At 47.4% G+C, this 18,781-nt stretch overlaps 1 protein-coding gene across 2 annotated transcripts in view; it reads left to right on the top strand.

Moving 5' to 3' along the window:
* Positions 1–18,781, top strand: part of myo1ea (myosin IEa) — a 148,607-nt gene that overhangs the window by 72,112 nt on the left and 57,714 nt on the right. For both annotated transcript variants that reach the window (XM_085968693.1, XM_085968694.1), the window contains exons 6-9: positions 375–464; positions 12,943–13,074; positions 16,299–16,433; positions 17,382–17,514. In XM_085968693.1, the coding sequence (XP_085824819.1) occupies positions 375–464; positions 12,943–13,074; positions 16,299–16,433; positions 17,382–17,514 (490 nt within the window). The remainder of the gene's footprint in view (positions 1–374; positions 465–12,942; positions 13,075–16,298; positions 16,434–17,381; positions 17,515–18,781) is intronic.

Consider the following 18,781-nt stretch of genomic DNA (forward strand, 5'->3'; position numbering starts at 1 on the left):
GCCCAATCGAAAGATGAGGTGCTGTTCCTCGAGCTTACGTTGAGCTTCATTGGAACAATGCAATAGCCCGAGGACAGAGAGATCAGAGTGGGAGTGAAGCGGTGAATTAAAGTGACAGGCGACCGGAAGCTCAGGGTCACCCGTACGGACTGAACGGAGGTGTTCCGCAAAGCGGTCGCCCAATCTGCGTTTGGTCTCCCCAATGACAGTTGTTCAAGGTGATGTTTATGCCCAGATAATGAGGAAGAACTTCAGACAGATTTTATGTCTGGAGAGAGAAGTACTTTGTTATTGAGCAATGCAGCAGACTCTCACTTTAGTGTAGTGTAGTAATTTGTCATTTCTTTAAGGAGAGTTTTTTTTTCCTCTCGCAGCATATAAAGGACATCATTCTTCAATCAAATCCACTCCTAGAAGCATTTGGAAATGCTAAGACAGTGAGAAACAATAACTCCAGCAGATTTGTGAGTTCTAGAGGCTATGTCCTGTTTTGACTAATATCCTGTGGGTTTGGCTGGGGGAATTCTTACGGAAAGTCTTCATCACGAGTAATGGTTCGGTGGTGGTTATTTTTGGTTTGAAGTTCTTTTTACTTCAAGTACTAAATTTCCTTTTGTAGTTTGCAGCAAGTGAGCATGATTCTTGTTTTGCCTCATCTTCAAATATTACTCGCTGTAAATTCTAGGCCAAACCAGCTTTCTGTGTACAGGAAACTTTTTTTTTTATCCGGCACCGACGGGACTGACGTGGTGCTGGTTCATCAAAAATTCCGGATAACCGAAAGCTATAGTAGCAACAAACCCTGTTGCTTAGCAACAGGTTCAGAACAATGGCCTTAAGTTGCAAGCGTCTCTGTAGCTTAGCAACAGCTGCAGCCACACCCTTGCACAGCAACAGATCGAGGAAGGCAAGTAATAAAACTTACCTGAACCTACTCCTGAATTTTGCCGGTTAACCGAGATTTCCGGTTATTTAGGTGCCGGTAAATCGAAAGTTTCCTGTACATCTTCTGCATTGCAGCCTGACTGTGTGTCCTATACCCTTTGACCAGCAGCACTTTTATTCTATGATGTATTTGACCATGCTTCCAGAAAACACATGAAGGTAGAAATGACTGTCAGTGTTGTACAATAACATTCTGATCGTAATTTCTCCCACAAAATCGCTTTTCCGAAATCCTACTGTATTTTGTTACAAATCTATTATATGATTCCTACATTTTCCCCTGAATATAAAAATCAACATTGTTCATGTTTGGGATGTCTCTCACTAATGGGTCTGTCTCTTAGTTTCTGATCCTCTCAGTGAACAAATACGATGCTTTGAAAATTAACTAGGTCTTGTTTAAATATTTAAGCCGTGGTCAGTAAAAAAGGCTGAGAGACTATATAACTGCTTTCGACCATTACCACTGAACCTTTATCAATTCTAGTTACGTTTGTATTTGGCTACACAGTTATGTTTCTTGCAAGTGTTGCCATTGCAGTGCTTGGGGAGTAACTGCGCAGCAATGAAAAGCAAAGCAACCTTAGTATAGGTGAAATAAAATGGAAACAATACTTTTCCAACACTGTCAGGAGCTGTACTTTGTTTATATTTCAATACCAAATAATTATCCGGGTCCAACATGATTGCGGAGTCTTGCTCAAATAAAAGGCCCCAGCTGGTTGCCAAATGCACCAGATGTGTCATCTGAGCAGATCTTTTTATGGCTGGGAGACTTTTTTAAATATATTCTCCCCTCCCATGGTGAAGGCACTGTATAAATGTTGGCTGGTTGTGCAACCATGGGGGGCATCTCTGCTGCACCTGAAGCTGATGAGCAGCAGAAGTCACCTGGATCATGCTCAGGGGCAGGAACTGGCTGCTTTCCCACCGCCCACCACCCCCCCCCCACCTCTTCCCAGCCCAGGTGCTTTGAGCCACCCCGACTGTTTCATCGGCTAATATTAGTTGACGACACAGACCGAAAGCTGAACCTGGGGCCTTTCAGATCTGTATGGCCGATGGTTTATCCACTTACACGAGGCAAGCAGAAGAGCTTAAACAAACACTTCCTCCAATTACACTCCAGCTTTTTTTTCTTCTTCCTCTTTTGCTCTTAGTCATAGTCGTACGGCACAGATGGAGGCCATTCGGCCCATCCAGTCAGTCCCATTCCCCCGCTCTATCCCAGTAGCCCTGCAAGTTTATTTCCCTCAAGTGCCTATCCAGTCTCCCCATGAAAATATTGAGGGCTGGATTTTCCTTTAAGCTGTCGGGAAGGAGGCGGGACTACAACTTTTGGGTTTTAGTCCCGCCTCCATCGACGTCCGGCCAATCGACGCGATTTTCCCTTGATTGACCTTGTTGAGTCCACCCAGTGGGCTCAGCAGGCCAATTAAGGGCCACCCGGCAACAGGTGACGTCACAGACTGAAATTTCATCTGTCGAGAGTTCTTGACAGATGAAATATCAGTGTTTCACAGCTGTTTGAAGCTGTCAAACACTGACACTCTGAGTTCTAACCCGAGTCCTTCTACGCAAACTCAGTTAGAACTGTCACTGGCACTGAAAGCTGAAGGCTGTCACTTTTGACAGATCGCAGCCGTTCAGCTTTCAGTGCCGGCTGAGTGATGCGCTCCCGCAGCCTAGAGGAAGAAAGGCTGTTAAGGTAAGTACAGGTAAGTAAAACTTCTTTACACACTTTAGACACACCAAACACACTTACCTTTGCACTCATGCACCCATCACTCACCTGAACACCGACATCGCGACCCCTCCAACTCCTTCAACCCGACGGCCCGCCTGCTCTAACCTGGCGTGGTTTGGAGCCGTCGGGAATCCCACACGACACCCCTCAAAATAGGGATTAGGCTAAAAACTGCCTGTTAACTACCTGTTAACAGGCAGTTAATTGGCACTAATCCCTTCCCGCCTCGGGTCAGCAGGTCCTAGTGCGGGGCGGGTACCCGCCTCCCTTGAAACTTACGTGGAGGCAGGTTTTGGGCGGGATGGTGTCGGGACCCCCGAATTCGGGATTTTTGCCCCCCCCCCCCGCACGCCTAAAAGCCCGCCTCACAGCACACTGAAAATCTGGCCCTGAGTGTCTCCGCTTCCACCACTTCCGTCGGCAGTGAGTTCCACGTCATCACCACTCTCTCTGCGTAAAAAAGTTTTTCCTCACATCCTCCCCTGTATCTCTTGCCCAAAACCTTAAATCTGTGTCCCCTACTCCTAGTACCATTGGAACACATGAAATTATTGGTCTCTTTCAGCATCACCTCCTGAACCCTCACTCCCTTACTGGTACTACAGTGTGAATGTTTTCTTTTACCTGTCTTTAGTTGCCTTTTTTTTTTAAGTGTGTGTCAGTAGCCTTTTGGTGGAAGGAACAAACTGCATCGTCAGTCTCTCTCCACCTTGTACTGTCTTCCATGGACTGGAATCTGATCTAGGTCCGAGCAGGTATGGGTTGTTGGGACCTCCCCTGAAGGACATTAGTGAACCAGTTGGGTTTTTGCAAATCCGGTAGCATTTAAAAAAAATTCGCTTGTGGGATGTGGGCGTCGCTGGCAAGGCCGGCATTTATTGCCCATCCCTAATTGCCCTCGAGAAGGTGGTGGTGAGCCGCCGCCTTGAACACTGCAGTCCGTGTGGTGAAGGTACTCCCACAGTGCTGTTAGGGTGGGAGTTCCAGGATTTTGACCCAGCGACGATGAAGGATCGGCGATATACTTCCAAGTCAGGATGGTGTGTGACTTGGAGGGGAACTTGGAGGTGGTGGTGTTCCCATGCGCCTGCTGTCCTTGTCGTGGTAGTTTTTCTCTTGCTAGCCCACAAATGACCCAATCTATTGAATTCAATTTTCACAACTTGCAGCAGTGGTTATGAAGCTGGACCAGCAACCCAGAGCTGAATACGAGACTCCAGTGCCACACTTTGTGGTTGACTCTTCAATGCCCTCAGGGCAACAGGGATGGGCAATAAATGCTGCCTTACCAGTGTCGCCCAGCTCCCAAGAACCAATATAAAAAAAATTAAACAAAGGATACACGACAGAAAGCCCAGCGTTTGTGACTGAGCCACAGGGAATGAGGCCATGCCAGGAGTGAAATGGAAAGGCCTGAAGCAGAGGGACTCTTGCATACAAGGGTCTCCCGAGCTGTAACCTGCTTCTTGTTAAATGCCGGTTTCAGCTGGCTCGCCGACACCACGTTCAAATAAAGTGTCTGTTATACAATGGATCCAGAAATGACAGCAGTTACTGAATCTTTCAGAAAAGGGAATACAGTTCAAATGTCGTTTTTTGGGCAGACCTCTCTGTGTGTTTGCTGCTCTCTGCGTTCGTGCAGTCAAAGGTCGAGCATGCACTGAGCATGTCTTGTGTAACGCGAGCACCTGCACAATGAATTGGGACATGGCAGCTCAGGCTGGTACTATTGGAGACCTCACACTGCCTCTTAAATATCAGAAACTGAAGTTAGAAAGTCAAAAATAGTAAATTTCAGCCTGTGGGTGACTGGTGATTACATTGCTAGGAATTGTGTAATATTACTGCACTGTACTAGTTTAATTAATGGAAGCATAAGTAAAAGGAAGGATATAGCAACCAAAAATACAGGATAGAAAGAAGAATGAAGAAGAGGAATTAAAAAGGGTTCTTTTAAAAGAAGTAGCAAGATTGAATAAACCACAGGCTCGACGGGCCGAACGGCCTCCTTCTGTGCTGTAACCATTCTAAAGGGTTGGCAGATTTGCGCAAGTGTGCAATTGGAGAGCTAGCAAAATTAAACATAAAAGTAGCCAACTCGACATGTTTATTTATAAAAAGGATAAAAGTAATTCTGCTCGCAAAAGGAATGGCTGTAATAAAACCTCCTTTGCAGTTTATATTTTCATTTTTATAAGCTCATGATGTTGAGATTGCTCCAAATTGAGCCATTTTGAGCTTCAGATTATCAAAAGGTTCCCCAGGATGGTCATTGCATGCTTTTATTAGTAGCTATACAATAAATTTAACATTGCGAGAAGAAGTTAGAGACACACAAGAGAGTCTCTCACCAGACGCACCACACCCGTAACCCACTTTGTAACTCCTGAGAAAATTGTACTAAGAAACGAGATACTGAATGTAGAACCCAGCTTCATTCCCAACATGCTCCACATCCTATATTCATATATCCACATCCATAGCTTCAGGGCTCCACTAGCGCAGATCTAGGAGGAGATTATCCACGTTCTTGGTCCGGGCTGGTGCTGGTAGGACAGAAAATGCAGCTAGTTGTTTTTCAAACTCGTGAGACTCCCTTCTGGAGGGTAGTTTGTGTCCAACCTGAAGAGTTGGTGGGATTACAAATGAGAACTGGACCGTCAAGCCTGTTCTTTCCACAGTTATTTTTGATCACTCAAGCATGGACTCCCCCGCCCCACCACCAAGATCTTTGTATTCTCAGTCCCCGTGTGAATCAAACCAATCTATTAATAACTCTATAGCCCCCTGCCTTTTCTTGAAATATATTGAAATAGGCCCTTTTTAAAGATATCAACCAACTCAAGTTTCTAACTGGCAAATTGGCTGCCGCGTTTCCCACATTACAACAGTGACTCCACTTCAAAAGTACTTCGTTGGCTGTAAAGCGCTTTGAGACGTCCGGTGGTCGTGAAAGGTGCTATATAAATGCAAGTCGTCGTCTTCTTCTTCATCTGATCCCGCATCCTACGGAAAAGTAAAAATCTTCTCCTCTCTAATTTAGCCCAAGTGAGTCATGTTCCCAACTTCTGTGCTCACTGTCCAAAATAAATAGTCTGCTTACCTCAACCTTATTTTCATAATTCTAAAAATCAGTAACATTCCTCCTCTCGATCTTCTTTTCTCTAGTGAAAAGAAGTTTCCTCACGCCTGTACCTACTACAGCCTGTTGCCCAGTGGGTGCTGGGTGACACGGACTCTGTGTGGACCAGTCTAAGACCAGACTTGCCTCAATATCTGGACTCTTGCTTGGCCACAAAGCTATCCGCTATCACTGGAAAACTCCCGGTCGTATCAAATGCGGCTGTGGATAGGAAACACACACTTTATTAGCAGCCTTGGGGCAAATTGCCAGGAAGGAAAGGAAAGCTCTATTAAAATTAAAAATGATCATGAAGGTACAAAATCTGCTCCAGTTTAGCTTTGCCCAAGTGTAGAAGGAAAAGACTCTTCTGATTTGGGCTTCTCCCGATACTTTTTCTCGTGCCCAACGCAAGAGTCAGTTTTATAGACAAGCCGAACTGAAGCTAAACCTTGTGCGCAACCCTGTGATCTGGGCTAGCGTTCCCTGGTTAACGGATTGACTTATTGGGGGGAATTTTAACTGGACAGTTAAATGGAGTGGAGACTTGCCCACACCTTTCCCGCCCCTCTGGTCGACTGCACTTTTAACTTGCAGGCGACCAGGATACCTGCGCCAAGGCGGCAGACTCTTTAAATAAACAAATCAGGTTTCGATTACTTCATTGGGGCCTAATCTGCTATTTTTACCTGAGTCTTGAGCAGTTGGCTGCTTCCCTGCCAGAAAAAATCTGGCCGGAACAACAACCAGGGCCTCAAGAGGCAAGAGAAGTTTTTACATTAAAAAAATAAAATAATTCTTTACATGTTTCCTTGTGGGCCAGGAGGAGCTGGATTCCTTGTCCAGGCCCCACAAGGAAACCTTGGGTCTACCCATTCCCAGGCTCCCCCACCTCGACGGAATTGACCTTTACCAGAGTCCTCCTCACCACTTGCCGTTTGCCAGGAACTGTTTATCCGCGGAGGCATAGCCGAACCCCGTGATTTTAACGGGCGGGCAGCCACTTCCCGCCAACTTCCCGGCCCTTTTGGTCAGGAAGTTGGGAAGCAGCGTTGTAATGAGGCCTGGCCGTTAACATTGCTACCGTTGCCGGGCGGTCACGCAACTCACCCACCCGGGAGTAAAAATCAATCCCATTGTCTCTGGATTACATTTTGTATTTCCAACACATACCCATGCTACTTCAGAAGCCAATGTCAGTCACATTAGACACTTTCATAGCAGACTAGCTACTAAACAGATTTATTCACACCATCATTTACAGCAGGAAGCAATAAGTTGTTGAAACTAGTCAAAATAACATCATAACTTTGAACCAGGATTCAATAGACAAGCCTGTCTGTTAAGTCCCTGTGAATTGTTTTCTTTGCAGACGTACACACACTTCTTGGAGTAGCTACCCGACCCTTACTAGTTACACACTTCCTCAGAATTCTGTGGGCATCTTGCTCATGGAGCTGCATCTTGTCTCCACATCTGTTGTGGCTCGGTCAAAATTATAACTAGCTGGTGTATCAAAGATGTCTTTAAATGGGAAGGAAAATCAGGTGGGGTGTATAACAGGCAGCCGATTTGCAACTGCTCGTAATTACCCCCTCATGTCCCTTTCCCCTTATCCCTCTGGGATGGTGCCCCACTGACCCAATTATTGTCAGAAGGTATTTGGGTCATTCAGTTGTGTTTTGGTGCCATGTGTTAATGATATAAATGCATTACCCATCATTCACCATGGATGAGTTGACTCAACACGCTTTCTGTGAGACAACAGTGAATTTGCTCGCTCATTGACCGCCTCGCTGTTTTTGAAATAGCCGAGTGATGCGCTATCAATTACTCATAAAAGACTGAGAGTTAGAAGAGTAACTAAAGGCTTTTATTAACAACAGAATGGAGGTCTGCCTCGCGTGGTCGACCGGTCCAGGATACAAAGGGCTGGGGAGCAGTCACCTTTATACTAGGACCTGTGGGAGGAGTCAGCCGAGGCATGTCCAGGCATGTACACAGTGGAATACAAACAGGAATACAAACAGTGGTTTACCACATTCACCCCTTGTTTAAAATTGAGTCCGGCGGGGTGAAGTGTATTAAAGGTTAGTGTATTGGAGTCTCTCCGGAGGTCTTGTCTGCCGCTGTGATCGGCGTGGCGACGGCAGGGGTAGTGAAGCTTCCGGCGTCGAGTCCAGCGTAGGCTGTGGCACAGGCGTGTCGTCCTAGTAGATGTCGAGCGGGTCGCGGGGCCCAGGCCTGCCATCTGCTGGGGCTGGATATCGGATCGTGGGGGGGGGGGTGGTAGTGGGTTACTGCGGCCCCCGAGGGTGCAAGGTCTCTTATGGAGACTGTGTCCTCCCGCCCGTCCGGGTATGCGATGTAAGCATACTGGGGGGTTGGCGTGGAGGAGGTCGACCCTCTCGACCAGGGGGTCCGTTTTATGGGTCCTCATGTGTCTTCTCAGTAGGACCGGCCCTGGGGACGTCAGCCATGGCGGTAGCGATGTCCCCGATGTGGACTTCCTTGGGAAGACAAACATTTTCTCATGAGGGGTGGCGTTAGTGGCAGTGCAGAGCAGTGACCGAATAGAGTGGAGCGCATCGGGGAGCACATCCTGCCAGCGGGAGGTTGGAAGGCCCCTAGACTTTAAGGCTAGCAGGACGGCCTTCCAAACTGTCGCATTTTCTCTTTCCACCTGTCCGTTCCCCCGGGGGTTGTAACTGGTGGTCCTGCTTGTGGCAATACCCCTAGTTAGCAGGTACTGACGGAGTTCGTCGCTCATAAACGATGAGCCCCGGTCGCTATGGATATAGCTGGGGAAGCCGAACAGGGTGAAGAGGTTGTTCAGACATTTAATGACCGTGGCACTGGTCATGTCCGGGCAGGGGAAGGCGAACGGGAAACGGGAGTACTCATCAATAATATTGAGGAAGTACACATTGCGGTCGGAGGAGGGGAGAGGCTCTTTAAAATCAACGCTCAGGCGCTCGAAGGGGCGAGTGGCTTTTATCAGGTGGGCCCTGTCTGGTCTATAAAAGTGCGGTTTGCACTCAGCGCAGACTTGGCAGTTCCTGGTCATGGTCCTGACCTCCTCAATAGAGTAAGGCAGGTTGCGGGCCTTGATGAGGTGGAAGAACCTGGTGACCCCCGGGTGGCAGAGGTCATTGTGGAGGGCCCGCAGTCTATCGATCTGCGCGCTGGCGCAGGTGCCACGCGATAGCGCATCCGGGGGTTCATTTAGCTTCCTGGGCCGGTACAAGATCTCGTAGTTGTAGGTGGAAAGTTCGATTCTCCACCTCAAGATCTTGTCATTTTTGATTTTGCCCCTCTGCTTGTTGTTAAACATAAAAGCAACTGAACGCTGGTCAGTGAGCAGGGTAAATCGTTTTCCGGCCAGGTAGTGCCTCCAATGACGCACAGCCTCCACAATCGCCTGGGCCTCCTTCTCAACAGCGGAGTGTCTGGTCTCCGGGCCTTGGAGGGTTCGTGAAAAGAAGGCCACGGGTCTCCCCGCCTGATTGAGGGTAGCGGCCAGGGCAAAGTCGGACGTGTCGCTTTCCACCTGGAAGGGGATGGATTCGTCCACTGCGTGCATGGTGGCTTTGGCAATGTCCTCCTTGATACGGTGGAAGGCTAAGCGGGCCTCTGCCGTCAAGGGAAAAGAGGTGGACTTGATCAGCGGACGGGCCTTGTCCGCATAGTAGGGGACCCACTGGGCGTAATAGGAGAAAAACCCTAGGCACCTCTTCAGGGCCTTGAGGCAGTGGGGCAGTGGAAGTTCCATAAGGGGACGCATCCGGTCGGGGTCGGGGCCGATGACTCCGTGTTCCACAACACAGCCAAGGATGGCGAGGCGGTTTGTGCGGAATATGCACTTCTCCTTGTTATATGTCAGGTTTAGGAGTTGGGCGGTGCGGAGGAATTTTTCGAGGTTTGCGTCATGGTTCTGCAAGTCACGGCCGCAGATGGTCACATTGTCCAGGTATGGGAAAGTGGCCTGCAACGCATTTTGATCTACCATCCGGTCCATCTCCCTTTGGAAGACGGAGACCCCGTTGGTGACGCCAAAGGGAACCCTAAGGAAGTGATAGAGGCGGCCGTTTGCCTCAAAGGCAGTGTACTGGCGGTCCTCAGGGCGGATGGGGAGCTGGTGGTACGCTGATTTCAGGTCAATGGTCGAGAAGACGCGGTACTGCGCGATCTGGTTGACCATATCAGCTATACGGGGGAGTGGGTAGGCGTCCAGCAGGGTGTAGCGATTTATTGTCTGGCTGTAGTCGATGACCAGGCGCTGCTTCTCGCCGGTCTTAACGACCACAACCTGGGCTCGCCAGGGGCTGGTGCTGCCCTCAATAATCCCTTCTTTCAGGAGCCGCTCCACTTCGGTTTTAATGAAAACCCTGTCCCCGGCACTGTATCGCCTGCTCTTTGTGGCGATGGGCTTACAGTCGGGGGTGAGGTTAGCAAACAGTGGTGGGGGGGTGACTCTGAGTGTGGAGAGGTTGCACCTGGTGCGCGGCGGGCAATTTGGAAGCTGCTGGCTGCGGACTGTGAGTGGGGGTAGGGGTCCACCGTACGCCATCGTAACACTTTTAAGGTGGCACTGAAAATCTAACCCCAGCAGGACGGCAGCGCAGAGGTCAGGCAGGACCAGAAGTTTAAAATGATCGTACACGGTCCCGTCTACTACGAGTGTCACCACGCAGTAGCCGCCGATGTCCGCCGACTGGGACTCGGAGGCCATAGAAATCCGCTGTTGCGCAGGCAGGACTGGGAGAGAGCAACGCCGCACCGTGTCGGGGTGGATGAAGCTCTCCGTGCTCCCAGAGTCAAAAAGGCAGATTGTATCGTGACCATTTACCTTAATGTCCATTGTGGAACTGGCCAGTTGGTGCGGTCTCGCTTGGTCCAGTGTAACGGATGCCAGCGTAGGGGTCGGTGTGTCGCTGCGGGTATCAGATGAGGCGGTGTCGGGGGCCTGCTGCGTCCCGGCTGTCGTCCAAGATGGCGGCGTCCATGATCCCCATGTGGCTGGAGGCATCCAAAATGGCTGCTGTACCGGTGATTCGCACATGGCCGGGGAGGTCCAAGATGGCGGCCCGCATGGCCCACACGCGGCGCTGCTGGGGTTCGGGGTGGCTTTGGCCCTGCAGATGCTAGCGTAGTGTCCCTTCTTCCCGCAGCCCGAGCAGATCGCGTTTTTCGCCGGGCAGCGCGCTCTGGGGTGTTTTGCCTGGCCACAGAAGTAGCATTTCTGGCCTTGGGACACTGCTGCGGTAGTTGGGCCGTTGTTGGGGTGTGGCTGGGGTGGCACGGCGCTATGAGGCTGTCCTACCGTGTCCCAGGCTGTCATTCCCCGCGGCGTCCACGGTGCAGAGGAGTAGGCATCCATGCCCTGGTAGGCTGCATCCAACGATAGTGCGAGTTCAGAGGCCTTGTTGAGGTCGAGGTTACTCTGCTCCAACAGTCGCTGTCAGGTGTAATTGGATCTGTGGCCCGCTACAAAAGCGTCCCGGATAAGTTCCTCTGTGTACACGGCGGCCTTTACATCCTTACAACCACAGGCCCGGCCAAGCACAGACAGTGCCTGAAGGTATTCCACGGTCGATTCCCCAGGTTGTTGTTTACGACTCCCCAGGAGGTGCCTGGCGTACACTTCGTTCACTGGGCGCGTGTACTGGTCCTTGAGGAGCTTGATAGCATCCGCGTACGAGGTCGCGTCTTGGATGACCGAGTACACTCGGTGGTTCACTTTGGAGGTCAGGACATCCAGTTTGTCCTCGTCCGATTTGATTGCTTCGGAGGCGGTCAGGAATTTTTCGAAACACTTAAGCCAGTGAGTAAACTTGGTGGATGAGTCCGCCTCCCGATGATCTAAGTCCAGGCATGCTGGTGTGAGGATCTTCTCCATTATAAAAATGTTGTTAATAAAATTGATGCGCTATCAATTACTCATAAAAGACTGAGAGTTAGAAGAGTAACTAAAGGCTTTTATTAACAACAGAATGGAGGTCTGCCTCGCGTGGTCGACCGGTCCAGGATACAAAGGGCTGGGGAGCAGTCACCTTTATACTAGGACCTGTGGGAGGAGTCAGCCGAGGCATGTCCAGGCATGTACACAATGGAATACAAACAGGACAAACAGGAATACAAACAGTGGTTTACCACACCGAGGTTGACTTTTGCTTGCACCTGTGGCATAACCCTATCAATCTTAAAGCTGGGCGGGCTTAACGAGGTCAATCAAGGGAAAATCGCGTGGGTTGGCCAGAAGTCGAATGAGGCGGGACTAAAACCCGACAAGTGGGAGTCCCGCCTCCAACGCGCCCCCATTGACAAAATCGCCCCCTTAGTGTTTGTTTTCAGTGTCCCTGCATGTTACCTAAAGATGTACGCAACTAAGCGTTCTGGGGAGATGATTAGTTCTGCGGCCTTTATGGCGAACTAAGGATTAAAGGGCTGATTCCACGATCAGGTGCTCTCGGCAGGGACCATCGCTCGCAGGGAGCTCTGGGCGGGTTATCGCCAGCCCGCAGACATTGATTTTTTCCATCCTTTTAAAAGAATAGATGGAAAATCGAGAACTGCGAGCCGGGATTTCCCAAGCTGTGCTCCGTGTGTGCCCGATCGAGGAATCGGCCTATAAATCTGTAGCACTCCTCAATGCCATTCCGTTCCTTTAAATGGTTAAACCATTGTAATGCTGAAACATTTGACTGCACTGTAAATTATAAACTCAAATGCAAGATCCAATTTTAGTTGCAGTATAAGTGCTAATTTTTTATAAGGCGAGTTGGGAGGCATCCCAGGAAAATTGACGCTGATTAAATTTGGTGATGTACAGTACATTACTCCCTCCTCAGACATACAGACATTATTCTATACCCTGTAGCTAGGGAGGGTGCCTCAAGTGAGCTATTTAAATTTGACTTTCTATATTAAGCGGGTCCAATAAAAGGTTCAAAATATATGTGGTGATTGTCGGTAAAACACAACAGTGTAACCATGTAGTTCTATAAAAGGACTGCATAGAGTTCCGTAGCCCTGATACTTCAATTAAATTCTTTGTGTAATTCATGGCTGCTGCTTGTTCTGTGCCTGTGGTTTTCCCTGTTATTAAAAGTATGACTGATCTGTGCAGGGGAAATACTTTGAAATCCAGTTTAGCCCAGGTGGGGAGCCAGATGGCGGAAAAATCTCCAATTTCCTACTGGAAAAATCCAGGGTTGTCGCACGGAATCCTGGAGAACGAAGCTTCCACATTTTCTATCAGGTTAGTCGTAAAGTTTTAGTCTCCTTTCGCGATTAAGAAAGCATCTGACTGAAACTGCGGGTGGTCTGGGGAAAGACGGGAGCTGGCTTCTCCTTCCCATCTGCAGTGCTAATGGTGGAAAGTGTGGGCGTAAAGCCATTCTCCTCTCTGCAAGATGTAACAGAAGGTGCTTAATGACACTATACTATATAAAACCTCACAACTAGTGAATGAGGTGACTCAAATTTGCTCAATTGTATTTCATACAATTGCAACTGAAACATTAAAAAAAAATAATAATTGACATTTTAGTTGCTGATTAAGTATATCTTTCCTGCATTGCAGAAATTCCTAAAGGCTGGGCTTTCTGTTCAGTTTGTCATATGGACGCTGGCAATCTGAAGCAATGGGCTGAAATAACAGTTTATTTCATGGACTTTGTTAGCATTTCCTCCTCCTCCTTTACCAAAGGTGCTAACTCCTCCTGCGATAAAGATCCCCTTTACTCCCTTGGCCAAGAGGCCAGACTGGGTCTGGTAGGCTATTTGACTTTGTGAGGCAGCTAATCCCAATATCTGCATACTTCGCAACACGGGTTACTGGATTGTGATCAGGAGTGGGCAATTTGGCTGATTTCTTTCCCTTCTTAATTCAGAGGTGCCCAGGCTAATTGTAGCACCCTTACTTCTGTACCGACTGAAAGTCCGTGCTTTTTAACTCCAAGACCAGTGTTCTTGCATTTTACTTGTCCGGTTTATGCAGTGGCATTCACTATAAAAACTTGACTTTGAATAGCCATTTTGCATCATTTTCATTGCGTGACTGTGTTTCAATATGATTTATATACCAATATTCCATTTGTACGCAAGCATGACCAGATTTATCAACCACTTTTTCATCATGAAATTAAGTGAGCAGATCTCAAGTGTAGAGTAAAGCAATTGACAAGAGCCTGTCTAAATTGGTGCGACACTAGTTGACAGACATGGCCCCTCAGTGCTTTGACGTGTTTACATAGATTGTGGATAATGCAGAGGACTCCACACTGACCATATGCAGTGAAGCCGGTGCGTTGGAATGGACTGTTATCAGAATATCTGTGTGTGATCTCGTCACTGCTTACAAACAAATGGATTAGTAGAAGCATCAAGCTCTCCAAAACTTGACGTGTTTAAGTGATGATGCACTCTCTCCCAAATCAGTCAGTCACATCTTTCCTGATTTGTATTTACTTTTAACTTGTTTACTAGAAACTGTTGGACTGTTTTTATAACCCTGGAACTAGCAACCTAATAGAATTAAAAATGCTGGAATTACACAGCAGGTTCATCAGTTGATGACACTTTAACATATTGGATGTGAAAGCTTTGTCAGACACCATTGTTTCCCCTTTTCAGGAGCTGAGTGACCTGCTGTGCATTTCCAGCATTTTCTATCTTTTTATTTCAGATTTTCAGCATTTATGGTTTTTTTCTTATCTATCTGTTGGAATTGTCATCTTATCTAACATTACATTATCAATTCTCCTTGATTGAACTCTGACAGGGAGTCTGGCCGAGTCGGATTATATTCCATTTATAGTACACCTGCTCCTGGGAGCAGTAGTTTATTTGTGGTCATCTTATCTAACAGTTTATTTGTGGTATTATTTTCCACCCAGAAATTGTTGTGTAAGAACATAAGAAATAGGAGCAGGAGTAGGCCAATCAGCCCCTCGAGCCTGCTCCACCATTCAATAAGATCATGGCTGATCTGATCCTAACCTCAAATCTTCTATCACTCTCCATCCCACCCGAACCCATGTGATCTCCCGGGAGAGGCGAAAAACCAGATAAAAAAACCCAATGGCCAATTTGGGAGAAAAAATCTGGGAAATTCCTCTCCGACCCATCTAGGCGATCGAAACTCTTCCAGGAGATCACTCTGTCCCTATATTTTCTACAGTACTTACCTTCTGTAAAGGCGATCTCCACCCCAGCCAGGAACAGGAATAAAACCATCTCCTGAAATCTAACACAGAATTAGAACACAAGAAGTAGGAGCAGAACCAGGCTACACGGCCCCTGGGCCCGCTCCACTACCCACAGGGCCATGACCATTCCGAACCTAGACTCATGTCCAATTGCCTGCCCGCTCCCCGTAACCCTTAATTCCCTTTACTTCTAGGAAACTATCTATTTCTGTTTTAAATGTATTTAATGATGTAGCTTCCACAGCTTTCTGGGGCAGCAAATTCCACAAACCTACCACCCTCTGAGTGAAGAAGTTTCTCCTCATCTCAGTTTTGAAAGAGCAGCCCCTTATTCTAAGATTATGCCCCCTAGTTCTAGTTTCACCCATCATTGGGAACATCCTCACCGCATCCACCTGATCAAGCCCCTTCACAATCTTATGTTTCAATAAGATCGCCTTCATCATCTGAGACTGGTCTTTTAAGAGCATAAGAAATAGGAGCAGGAGTCGGCCATACGGCCCCTCGAGCCTGCTCCACCATTCAGTATGATCATGGCTGATCTTTGACCTCAGCTCCACTTTCCCACCCGATCCCCATATCCCTTGATTCCTCTAGAGTCCAAAAATCTATCGGTCTCGGCCTTGATTATACTCAACGACTGAGCCTCCACAGCCCTCTGGGGTAGAGAATTCCAACCCTCTGAGTGAAGAAATTTCTCCTCGGCTCAATCCTAAATGGCCGACCCCCTATCCTGAGACTTCTTCAATCTTTTCTTCGTGTGTGCTACTTTTCTTGGTATAATGCGGCAATTACCAGAAAATGAATTCAATATTGGCAGCCAGGTTACTCCATTTCCCTTTGAACCTCTGAACTGCATGTCTTCCCCCTCCCTATCTATAGATGCAACCACTGAATTTTTTGATAAGGGTTATGTCCCCATACTCCAAATCTCAGAATTGTTCCTCCTGTCCCCTACGATTCTTTGCTTTGCTTCTGTTCCTATCCCGGGGTACTGAGGCCAATTGTTAATACCTCAGCTGTTCTGAGATGGAGTTTTGCACTTTCAGTTATAAATGGGGGACTGGATACTAAAGAGGAAAACTCTTCTTTATACCAAGTATCTGATTTAAACCGTTTGACTTGCGCTGTTCCAAATGCAAATTGTTTTGTCAGTATAAAAATTGCAGCATAATTATGTAACTACAGTTGACGCGCACATCGACTTTTGTTAAAATGTGGCCTCTTCTGTTCATTTGGTGACCTGTTGGCCTGATTTTTGTGTCTCTTCAAGCTTATTGAAGGTGCATCTGCAGACCAGAAGTCCAACCTAGGAATCACCAGTCTGGAATACTATTTTTACCTCAACCAATCTGGTTCCTATAAAGTGGACGACATTAATGACCGGAAGGATTTTCAAGAAACTCTGGTGAGATTTTATTTTTAATTCTGTACTTCGCGAAACCAGTCATCTCGCTTTGTACTGACTTGATGCATCCCTCTGGTTAGATCTGTGCAAGCCACGGGCTCAGTGGGTAAATGCCCCACATGGTGCGTCACTAAGCCCTGCCGCCTGGGCGTGTGCCAGGTTCCATCAGAGTTGATTTCTTTATAATACGGCCCCCATAATTTCGGAGGTGCCTCTTTCGGATGAGGCATCAAACCGAGGCCCTGTCTGCTCTCTCGGGTGGACGTAAAAGATCCCACGGCAATATTTTGATGAAGAGCAGGGGAGTTCTCCCCGGTGTCCTGGCCAATATTTATCACTCAATCAACATCAGCAAAACAGATTATCTGGTCATTATCACATTGTGGGAGCTTGTTGTGCGCAAATTGGCTGCTGCGGTTCCTACATTACAACAGTGACTCCACTTCAGAAAGTATTTCATTGGCTGTAAAGCACTTTGGGACGTTGCGGTGGTTGTGAATGGTGCTATATAAATGCAAGTCCCTTCCTCATCCCCCTTTTCCCCCTCCCCCCTCTCTCTCTCTCTCTCGCTCCTTTTTTTACCCCCCTCCTACCCCCCTCCCTCCTTACCGCCAGTCAAACAAAGCATGCAATATATTCCCAGGCTTTACAAAGCCAACTGCTGGATCTCTGGATTCTTCTACAACATCCTGAGATATTTATACTGTTCACTCGCCTTTTCTGAAAGGAATGAATGTTTGGAATTCTTCACCCGAGTGTGTTTCTGTAAATACATGTATTTTAACAGATCAAAAACTCCATAAATTATAAACCAGCAGTGAGCCCAAGGATTCTCTGCATCACTCACCTCAACAGTTATTAATAAGCTACATTAGCAACTTAAGGAGCCAATCCGTCTGTTCCGCATGTATGAACATCACTTAATTTGAAATGATTATTTATTTACAGCACGCTATGAATGTGATTGGGATCTTTGCTGATGAGCAGGCTATGGTCCTACAGATTGTGGCTGGTGTGCTTCACATGGGTAACCTCACTTTTAAAGAGGTTGGCAACTATGCTGCTGTAGAAAGTGAAGAATGTAAGTACTCCATTTCTGAATTGTACTGGAGTCTACACTGTGTTACAAATCGAGATGTAATGGTGAATCTGTACAAGACCACAGTTGGAGGGCCGGGTGCAGTTTTGGGCTCCACCCTATAGGAAGGGTGTTGAGGCAATAGAGAAGGTACAGTTCAGATTCACTAGGGTGCTGCCTGGTATGGAGAAAGGCCAGAAAATCTGGGGCCATTTTTGTTAGAACAAAGGAGGTTACTGGAGGATTTGATTGGATGCTTTTCCTTATAAAATAACTGGACGGATGGGACAAGATTGATAGAAACAGACTGTTTCCGGTGGTTGAGGGATTCAGGATAAAAAGGACATAGATTGAGGACAGAGCAGGAGAAACCCTTTTTGTACAGGCATTGTGCGGAATGTACCATCGGAGTTGGCGATTGAAGCAGAAACCATGCCAACATTTAAGAATAGTTTAGATAGGTTGTTCAAGGAAAGGGGATACAAGATATGGGAACAGGGTGGGCACATGAGATTAGGATTACTGCTTGTGTGGCGGATAACCACCAACACGGAATTGATTGGGCCAACCAGCCCGCTTGTGTTAGCAAAATCAGCATAGACGTCAAGATTTAAGTACAGTTAAGGAAGGGGAATAGTGCAACACATTGTAGCTGCGTTCTTGGAAGCATCATACGTACTTTCCCTGCTGTGTTCATTCCTACTTTCTATGGTAGTGGTGTTCGGAATCTGGAACCCACCTCCCTCGCCTGTGACCTGGGATGTTTTAATATGTTAAAGGCGCCATATAAATACAAGTTGTTGTTGTTGATGGTCATCCATCCACACCCTAGCGACTTTGTGATGTTGGAGCTGTCGTAGACTTTGACTTTGTGCGATAAAGTAAACGGGTGATCGTGAATCAGCAGCCCGTTTTACATGTTTATATTTCCATCGCCCTCCACCGGGAGAGATGTAAAAGGGGCTGCCGATTCGCTATCACCCGTTTTTTACACTATCTCTCAAAGTCAAGATCGACCCCATAGATTGAGAGACGGGTATTGGGATTGTGGCCCTCAATAATACATCTAGTGAGTAACTCTTCAATCAAAAAAGGGGCAGGTTTGTGGCACTTAGTTGGGTTTTTTCTGTTGCTAAATTGTTCTTTTCTCAGTGCTAGAGGTGATTGAAACCATTCTGCCCACTGAAGGTTGTTAACCTTTGGTTAAATGTGCTTTTGAAACTGTGAGGTAAATTTTCCCCTCGATGAGATAAGAATCGGGTGGGTTCTA

Source organism: Somniosus microcephalus, chromosome 27 (genome assembly GCF_052327205.1).
Source record: "Somniosus microcephalus isolate GS21.2 chromosome 27, FLI_Smic_1.0, whole genome shotgun sequence".
Taxonomy (NCBI): domain Eukaryota; kingdom Metazoa; phylum Chordata; class Chondrichthyes; order Squaliformes; family Somniosidae; genus Somniosus; species Somniosus microcephalus.